Source organism: Piliocolobus tephrosceles, chromosome 16 (genome assembly GCF_002776525.5).
Source record: "Piliocolobus tephrosceles isolate RC106 chromosome 16, ASM277652v3, whole genome shotgun sequence".
Taxonomy (NCBI): domain Eukaryota; kingdom Metazoa; phylum Chordata; class Mammalia; order Primates; family Cercopithecidae; genus Piliocolobus; species Piliocolobus tephrosceles.
In genome coordinates this window covers 35682713-35692520 of record NC_045449.1, presented here as the reverse complement: position 1 = coordinate 35692520, position 9808 = coordinate 35682713, and the positions used below count along the sequence as shown (strand labels likewise).

General features: G+C 52.0%; 1 protein-coding gene across 5 annotated transcripts in view; it reads right to left on the bottom strand.

Moving 5' to 3' along the window:
• RNF43 (ring finger protein 43) overlaps nucleotides 1–9808 on the bottom strand; it is a 65424-nt gene that overhangs the window by 3335 nt on the left and 52281 nt on the right. For all 5 annotated transcript variants that reach the window (XM_023204612.1, XM_023204613.1, XM_023204614.1 and 2 more), the window contains 6 exons: nucleotides 7473–7547; nucleotides 7222–7353; nucleotides 6509–6613; nucleotides 4612–4773; nucleotides 3978–4080; nucleotides 1650–3005 (listed from right to left, as the gene is read on the bottom strand). In XM_023204612.1, coding sequence (XP_023060380.1) covers nucleotides 1650–3005; nucleotides 3978–4080; nucleotides 4612–4773; nucleotides 6509–6613; nucleotides 7222–7353; nucleotides 7473–7547 — 1933 coding nt within the window. The remainder of the gene's footprint in view (nucleotides 1–1649; nucleotides 3006–3977; nucleotides 4081–4611; nucleotides 4774–6508; nucleotides 6614–7221; nucleotides 7354–7472; nucleotides 7548–9808) is intronic.

The following is a 9808-nucleotide window of genomic DNA, read 5'->3' as shown; positions in this document are numbered from 1 at the left end:
CAGTCTTCGAGGCCCTGTAAGAGGGAAGGAAAGAGCTAGGAGGCTCCTGCATGGATCTTTAGGGTATACCTAAGACACTGGCAGGGCCGTAAGTACTGGACTTGAAAAAACATGATAAAGCTAGCCAAGATACAGTTAACAGAATCTGGCACTGATTAGATGTAAGAGGCAAGAAAAAGAGAGGCACTGAAACTAGTTCTGAGTTTGAGAGAAAAGGGAGATGGTGGTGTGGTACTGGCAGCACTCAAAGTACACACACGGTAGGGTCCGAATGGAATCACAAACACATAGCCAAAGCTTGCAGTACATGGCTCTCTCCCCATGGACCTGGATGTTCTGATTGGCAAGTTCCATGTCCCCAGAGCCTAGTCTGGAACCTAGCACAAAGCAGGCATATAGTCAGAAGGAAAAAAAGGAGGGAAGGAGGAAGGAAACAAATAAATGAATGAATGGATGAGAGCAGCTCCCAGGTCCTGCATGAAGGATTCCTACACTGAAGAATATTTCAGGACCTTTGGGTCACCTCCTGGGGTGGAAGGGCTCTAGTGAAGGCTGTATACAAAGAACTGTGTCATCTGCACTATGGGGGAAGATGGGGAAGAGTAGAAGGTGGAAGGTCCTGGGTGGAAAAGAGAGATATGTGGGCAAGTAAATACCATGTTAAAGTTGAGAATTTACATGATCACCACTTGTTATAATATAGGGATGCACTGAATCCCCAAGAAATTAAGGTCAGTCTTATTAATCATGATGCGTCAAAGGGAAGTCCTCCTTGTTGTTTTACCACAGGGGAAGAGAAGAAAACCTAAAGCCGTACAGGGCTGCTGGGGACCACCTGTGGTTTCTCTCTCTCTCTCTTCTTTCTCGTTACTCACATAGCTCTTCCTATATAGCCTTGTATTATGGTTATGTGTGATTATTTCTACTATAGCTCTCCCCAAGGAACACTTCTTGGCCTTCTTTGTATTTAGAACTAATACTGAGCTGTGAGCATTGGTAGAACTAAACCAGTTATTCAAATATAGAAACCCTTATGTTTTCTATAAGTGGTGCTACCCCGGGCCACTCCAAGTGCCTTTTTTTTTTTTTTTTTGAGACAGAGTCTCACTCCGTTACCCAGGCTGGAGTGCAGTGGCACCATCTTGGCTCACTGCAACTTCTGCCTCTCAGGTTCACGCGATTCTCCTGCCTCAGCCTCCCGAGTAGCTGGGATTATAAGTGCCCGCCACCACGCCCGGCTAATTTTTGTATTTTTAGTAGAGACCGGGTTTCACCATCTTGGCCAGGTTGGTCTTGAGCTCCTGGCCTCAAGGGATCCACCCACCTTAGCCTCCCAAAGTTCTTGGATTAAAGGCATGAGCCATCACACCCAGCCTTCCAAGGGCCTTTCTGATGCCTCAGCCACACCAGCACCTCCCTGGGACTTCTCTGTGATCTGCCAACTAAAGGGGTAGCACCTGGCAGAGCTGGGGTGTTCCTGCACTCTAGTCAGCATGATATGCTCTCCTGATGGTTATGTATTTTGGTCGTCACCTCTGCTGTATCCTTCTCAGCTTCCATCAACCCTTTGTTGGCTGACTTCACCTGTCCTGAAATATGCAGCTCTAGCTTCCTCTCCCTACCACATCCACTTCCCCCTGAAAACTCACCAGGCTGGGCCGACAGCACCTGGCAGTGTGGATGAGGGCATGGCCTGCCCTCTGCGGTGTCAGAACTCCATTCAGAAGGCCCCTCCCCAGGTGGATGTGGTTCCGGGGACTGGCGAGGAGTCAGACACAACCACACTGGCTGTGAATTTGAGTAACAGGGGCCTGGAGTTTCTGGTATTAGCCTCCTGTCCAGGCCTGGAGGTCCAAAGATCAAGGGGTGTGCCTCTGGGGACCAAGAATATGCCACGCTGGGGGTAAAACGGGGAAGAATCTGGCAAGCTGGGTGCACAGCTGCATCCTGGGGCCGAGAGCCAGGGGTGGGCTCGGAGGGACACCCTCGCCTTCTCCTCTGTGGGTGTCGGGCAGACAGGCTGGATTTTTGCAAGTTGAAAAGACTGCTGGTACTGAGGCAGATGCTGGAGGCTTCAACTGGGCCAGGGGCTGGCTCAGGGAGGGCCCTGGGGCGCTGTGGGTTACACAGCCGCCCCGAAGGGGCTGCTGAGTTGGATCTGGTGACATGCTGATCAGGAGAAGCTGGCTCCGGCTGGGGCTGTGTCCGAGGAATAGGAGGCCTGGACGGGGGGACCCCAGTTTCTGGGCCAGGCTTCCTGCCATGCCACTGGAACCGCTTTTTGTAGTGGTGGTGCCGGTGGCGGTGGTAGTGGACGTGGCTGGAAACCTGGGTTTCCCCTGTGGGTACCACCGAGTCGAAGGAACGAGGCCGAGAGGTCACGCTAGGGTGCATGTCCACTCGCTGGGGATCCCCTTCAGGGCTGCAGTACACTAGGGAGTCGAAGTCACTGCTTAGGGAGCTGCAGAAAGTAGAACTGCTTCCATGGACACCCTGTAGGCTGATGTCCGTGCAGTTGACCACGGAGTCACTAGAAGAGCCATGACAAGGCCCTGAGCTGGAGTCACTGGCTGGCCCATCTGCCAGGTACCCACTGCGTTCTGTGCAATAGCTTTCTCCAGATCCACTGCTGTCAGGGGGCCTGGCCCGGCGTAGGGGCACTGGGCGAGCAGCAGGGTGCTGTGAAGTGGATTGGAGGTGGCTCAGTCCCCAGCCTTGTGCATAGGGGTGCTGGGCCCCTGCCAGGCGCTGCTGCTGTCCTGGAGCCCAGGGATGTGCAGCTCTGGGGAGGCGGTGATGCCGAGGGCCCATGCCTGGCTCCTGGGATGGCAGGAAGGGACCAGGTCGTGGGGGCCGAGCCACTGCACTCTGGGAAGGGCCCAACAGGTAGGCAGCAGGGAGGTGGTAGTGGGCATGGCCAGGATGCTGGTGAATGAGGTGGAGTCTTCGACCTGGCTCTTGGTAAGATCGAGAGGGTCCCAGGGACTGGGAAAATGAATCTCCCTCTGGAAAAAAGAACCAAGAGCACAGATGTTTAACTCTACAAACCTACAGAAAGACGTGGCTGTAGCTAATCTATCTGACCCTGGGTAGCCTGTGAGCTCAGGGTTTGGGGAACCAAGGACGTGCCTAACCTGCCTGTGCTCTGGGACTCCTTGGTTCCCTCCAGTCCGGCCGTCTGCCTGGGGAGGGCCACTGTGCGCATCAATCCCTAATCCTCCCATCCGCCATTTGGAGCTCTTTCACCCAGGGCCACTGCTAGCCCATAGGGCACCCATGGGTACCTTAGAAAAAGGGTCTCTTTTCTCAAGGTATTTATTTCACTTTCATCTTTTATAAAATTATCTTAACATACTGATTTTGTTAGAATAGGATATTTTATTGCCAGAAAATTGGAATAATAAACATATAAATCACCAGATTTAGAATCAACAAACTTGCCATGAAAAACAAATAATTTTTACAATAATAAAGATATCTACACGCCAGGCATGGTGGCTCACGCCTGTAATCCCAGCACTTTGGGAGGCCGAGGTGGGCAGATCACCTGAGGTCAGGAGTTTGAGACCAGCCTGACCGACATGAAGAAACCCCATCTCTACTAAAAATACAAAATTAGCCAGATATGGTGGTGCATGCCTGTAATCTCAGCTACTTGGGAGGCTGAGGCAGGAGAATCGCTTGAACCCAGGAGGAGGAGGTTGCAGTGAGCCGAGACCGCACCATTGCACTCCAACCTAAGCAATGAGAGCGAAACTCCGTCTCAAAAAATATAAACAAACAAACAAATAAATAAATTTACATTGTGAATGACCCTTCCCCTCAAGTGAGGCACTCTGGAGCAGTGTACAGCCTGTACAACTATGGTGGCAGTTCTGCTTTCTCCCCAGCTTCACGGCTGCAACCCTTTCCCAAAGGGAAGCCACATTCTAGACCTGTCTGCCTACACATGGGGGAGCCCTTGGCCCACCTCCTACCTATGATGTTGAACATGCAGAGGGGGCAAGTCCGATGCTGATGTAACCACGGGTCCACGCAGTTACGATGGAACTCATGGAGGCAGGAAATGACCCGTAGCTCCTGGAGAAAAACCAAAGGTCCAAACCAAAGGTTTCTGTAGCCATAGGAATTGCCAGGAATCAGGACATCCCCCAACTCCCTTAGGCCTCTCCTTCTTGCTATTATCTACTTGTAAAAGACCTCACAGTAGAATAGGAATGGTATGAGCTTTGGTATCACAAAGACCTGGATTTTGCACTTAGCTGCATGACTTTGGGCAAGTTTCTTAACAGACAGTTTTCTGCTGTAAAATGAAGATAAATGAATCGAACCCCACCCTTCATTGCCATGGGTCTAAAATGAGATAATGCATCCAAAGCACCACTGCAGCCTGGCACGTGGTACACTCCCAACAAACAATAGTGCTCTTTCCCTGGAAGGTCAGAAAAGTGACCAAACCTCAGGCTGGTCCCTGATCTCTGCCTCATGCAGGATACATGGGAAAACAGATGTAGCTAGGGTACCCATACCAGACCCTAGGCCTGCCCACCCCTCCCCCAGCTTCAGTCTCCCCAGTCTGGTCATGGAGGTGAATCACAAGACCTGCCTTACCTGCCCCTCAGAGAACTCCTCCAGACAGATGGCACACACAGGGGCTGAGCTGCAGCTGCTCCCTGAGTCTGGCCACTCACCCTGGGCCTGTCTGCAGCTGGCCTGGTACCTCCTGGTGGCCAGCTGGCTGATGGCCCAGGCTGTTCTCTGCTGAAGTGGATCCTGGGAAGAGGAATGAGGCTCAGATTGGGGCATGTCAGATTGGGGCATGGGCTCCCCTTCCCTCCCTCTCTAGACCCCAGCTTGGACTCCGTTCCCAGTCACTCAGGTAGATCACATGGCCAGTTGAACATCCTTAGGAGTTCGTCTCCTCGGAGCTCATATGTGGCTCTGCCAAGCATGCCAAGCCCTCCCAAAATTAGCCGGGTATGGTGGTGCAGGCCACCCACCTGCTTATACCATTAGCTTTTCTTCCTTTGATGACCCATGAGAAACTTTTTATCCAACTGCTGCTTGACATTTCAACTTGGATATCTAATAGGCATTTCAAACTTATATGCCTCATCCTATTAACCATGGGTTAATCTCCGACCACATACCTGTCTTCCCCGTCTTCCCCATTACAGCAAATGGCAATTCCATTCTTTTAATTGCTCAGGCCAAAAATCTTGGTGCCATCCTTGAGTCCTTTCACACCCTACAATCAATCCATTACTAAATCTGTTGGCTTGGCCTTCAAAATGTACCCAGAACCTAACTACTGCTCATCACTTTAACTGCCACCTTCCTAATCCAAGCTACCATTATTGTCACCTGGATTCCTGCAATAGCCTCTTAGCTGGTGTCTCTGTTTCCAGCTTTGCTTCCCTGTAGTCTATTCTCATTACAACAGCAAGAATGATCATATTAAAACTTCAGTCAGATCGTGATGCCCCTTCTCTCACAACACTCCAGTGGCCCGTTTCACCCACAGTAAAAAACAAATGGCCTCAACAGTCCAATACAACTGGGCCCCCATCAGCTACTCTGCCGTCTCACTCTGTTCCAGTCACATCCTTCATGCTGTTCCTCAGATACACCAGACACATTTCTGCCTTAAGGCCTTTGCATTTACTGTTCTCTCTGCCTGGATCCCTTTCTCCTCAGATACCTGCACAGATCACTCCCTCTCCCATTTAGGATCTTTGCTGCAATGCCATCTTCTCAATGTGTCCTTCCCTGGACTTGATTTTTAAAATGAACCCTGTTCTGGCCGAGCGTGGAGGCTCACGCCTGTAATCCCAGCACTTTGGGAGGCCGAGGCGGGTGGATCACGAGGCCAAGAGATTGAGACCAGTCTGGCCAACATGGTCAAACCCCATCTCCACTAAAAATACAAAAATTAACTGGGCATGGTGGCGCACGCCTGTAGTCCCAGCTACTCACAAGACTGAGGCAGGAGAATTGCTTGAACCCAAGAGGTAGAGGTTGCAGTGAGCCGAGATCATGCCACTGCACTCCAGCCTGGGCGATAGAGCAAGACTCTCAGAAAAAAAAAAAATTAACCCTGTTCCCTTGCATTCCCTCCTCACTTTGCTGTCAGCATTATCATTTTTTCTCCATAGTACACACCACCATCTAAAACATTATAGATTTTACTTATTTAATTTGTTTATTGTCTGTTTTCTCCCTCTAGACTAAAAGCTCTTTGAGGGTAGGGTTTTTTGTCATCTTGTTCACTGTACTACCCTCAGCACCTGGAACAGTGCCCAACACATAATAGAGCCTGGTGTACTTGTTGAATGGATGAGTAATATAAGGAGAGGCTGCTGGAAATCAACAAAGACAGATGCTGGGGTATTTCAGTGTAAATGGTTTCATAGGTATAAAGCTGCCTTCCTCACGTACTCCTTCCTTCTCCCCACCCACCCACACACGCGCAGACGTTCACCACCACCAAAGACCCCACACAGCTCACCGGCCTGCTGTGGCGGGGGCGGCACCGGATGCGCAGCACCGAAGCCAGGATGATCACAAAGATAGTGCCCACCACTGTCAGAAGGATCCACACATCATAATCTGGCTGGGGAGTGAGCAGAGAGGGAAAGGGTCATACTTCCAGGAGGAGAAGAGAGGGTCATACTTCCAATTCGGGAGGAAACACAGAGGCCCGGGAGGCACATAGCTAGCTGGAGGTTCCCTTGAGTCCTCCATCTGAGGGGATAGGGAGGGATCTGCAAGTGGGATTAGGTGGGCCCTCCCTGCCCAAGGGCACTCAGAGTGTCTTCTGGATGTCAGCTGGGAGAAGTACTATCTCAAAACCCATGTGCTTGGGGAAAAAAGAGAAAGGGACCCCTCTGCATGGTGGGAGTTTCTTGCCAGTAGAGAAGCCCCAACCAGGGCTCACAGATCAGGGGACCAGGGTTTCATTCTGGCTCTGCCATTCCATGCCATGAAGCCACAGAGCTGTAAAGAACTTTAGAACTCATTTGTCCTGATCTGTTCATTCTGTAGGTGAGGCCCAAAGACGGGGGAAAACTTGCCCAGAGGCACACAGCTGATGGATGAAGTTGGACTGGAGGGTTTCCAGGATCTCTCTCAGCTCCAGGAGTCTAAGGGCTTTTGGTGGGAGTTGCCACAGGACAAAGCAGGGATAGTGCAGGGTAAGGTCTGGAGGTCTAGTGTGCTTACCCAGGCTGGGGGCTCCTTCAGCTCGATCCTCACATGGGCCTTTTGGTTCTTGTACACAAACTCCATCAGCTTCTCAGCGTCATTACCCCAGATCAACACCACTGGCCAGGTCAGCCCCAGCGGCTGCTGCAGCTACAGGGGGAAAGTGCCCACAGGGCTGCTGTGACTTCTCCCTGCCCTTCCCTCTCCTCTGAGAGCTTTATCTTCCTCCATCCAGCCCCCTCCTTGAACACGCAAATGTCCCTGGGTACCTGCTCAGCAGCAGCTCGATCCTCAGTGATGTCAAAGAGAACAGCACTGGCTCCTCGCTCACCCGCCATCCGGGCCTGCAGAGGCACACAGTAGAGGTTGGGCTAAGGCCAGGGAAGGATAGAGCCCACCCACGGTCTAGCCTCACCCCTCACATATCTATCCCTTCCTAGGATTTTGCCCACACCACACCTCTGCACACTCATATCTACCTATGCAAGGCATCAGTGGGTCTAGGATCTCCTCTTCTGCCTCCTGAGCTCACTCAGGTCCCCACTGCCTTCAAGGGATAATATCTAGCTTTTCCTTTTGTAATAGAACAAATCCTTAAGGGGGGTTTACAGGGTGCCAGGTGGTGGACCTGGCTCTAGGACGAAAGACAAATAAGACACAGCTCCTGCCCTCAGGGTACAATCAGCCTGCCTTCACTAAGAGGTGTGAGCACCAAGAGCAGGAGTGACCTGCACCCCTTAGAAGGAGAAGAGAGAGGAAGAAGGGGACAGCAGAGAAGTAGAGCTCTCCTTCAGAGGGAGCTGGGCTTTCCAGGGCCCAGCCCTGCCTGCAGGGCATCTCCCCAGCTCAGGCAAAGGTCTAAGAGCCTGGGACAGCACTCTCACCCAAGGCCGCCATTACAAAGCCCCAGTCTCAGCCCATCTCATGGGCTCCCTCTCCCTGCCACACTCTACTTTGCCGAGTCTTTCTCTGGCTCCAATTCAAGGACTTAGAGGAGTCCCTGTCCAGTGGTTTATCTTTTGTCCTCTCCCTTAGGGCAGCATTAGAGACAAAAGTGGGGAGGGACTCGAGGGGCTAGTCCCAGATCAACACCACTGGCCAGGTCAGCAGCAGCAGCTGCTGCAGCTACAGGGGAAAGTGCCCACAGGCACATGTGCATGTTCACCAAAGGCTCCAAGAGCCAGCTTGAGGAAGCAGAATCTAGCCAACCAGGCAGAACAGATAGCAGCTCCAGAAAGAGAACAAAAAGCAGGAATCCAGGAGGTGTGCGTGGGGAGGGGAGTAAGGAAAGGAAGATAAGAGCTAAAGGTGGGGGGAGCGGGGAGGCACAACAGCAAACAACTAACAGGCACTGTGAGGAGCTGCTCCTGGCCTTGGCCTGGGGCCTCCCAGCCCAGCACAGCCACCCTCCAGCCTTCCTCCCTAGGGCAAAAGTTCATCTTCTAATGGCTTCAGGCTGTGATTTTACATCCCTGGGCACTGCCCCCACCCTCCAGAGTCTCTGGGGTCTTCCCACAGGCATTGAAGGAGTTAACCCTCCTGCAAGTAGTGGTGGCAGCAAGAAGAGCCAGTGCTGGGACTTACTCACAGGCTCAGCACTTTGATCTCTGCCTGTCTTCCCAGGGAGAGCCTGTCAGGGCAGGTCTCCTGCCAGGCAGGCTGGGAGCAGCTCCTTTCCTTGCTCCAGCTCCCTGCTCTCTACTCCCCAGACAGTGGCAGGGCCCAGGGGGCCACTCAGAGTCCACGGCCTGCAGGCAGAGGAGACACTCAAGTGGGGCCCCATTTTGGTCAGGAGGGTAACTTTCCTTCCTCCTCCAGGAGCTAGGCCCAGCCTGGGGCCCAGGCTTACCAGGCTAATTGACTGGAAATTCACAGGACCCGTCAATTCCAGAATGGAAGTGCTGAAGGAGTTGAGAGGTTCATGGCTTCCATCTTCCCTACTCACTTCCTCCCAGGAAGTCCACCCCATCTAAGCTACTCCAGGCAGGTAGAGACTTTCCAATCTTCAGAACCCTCCTAACAAGGGTATGGGAGAAGTACCAGGGGAAAAGGAATCCCTGATAGGGAACCCTACTGGTGATCTCCTGTTCCAGGGATTTGGCCAAAGGACAGCAGAGGTCACCCCAGTACTCACAGAATTGGGACTCCCAGGCCTCAGTTTTCACATCCCTAGAACAAGACCCCGGACCCACCCTGGCCTGGAAGAGCATGAGGAAGGGCAAAGACTTTCTTCTTTGGAGATTTTGTTATTTCCCTTCCCCTCTCTCTTTGAAGAATTGGGGTAGGAACAGTGGAAGGCAATTACTGTGACATTCAAACACTCCAGCCCATTACAACCCATAATTACAAAGTTGTAAAAGTGATCAAAGAGCCCAGAGCATTGGCCAACAGGGGAAAACAAACAGGACTTTCAGGCAGTGGGTCCCTGTGTCCAGAATTCTAGGAATAAAAAGCAAGATTTGGGACAGATAGCAGTCCAATCTAGGGCTATCTATGCCTCCTGTCCACCTGCCCCCAAGAAAGTAAGTGGAGGCAAAAAGGATAAAAAGTACTTCTTTGGGGACTGGAATTTGGAAAGCAGAGAGAGGACAGGCAGGCCCTCAGG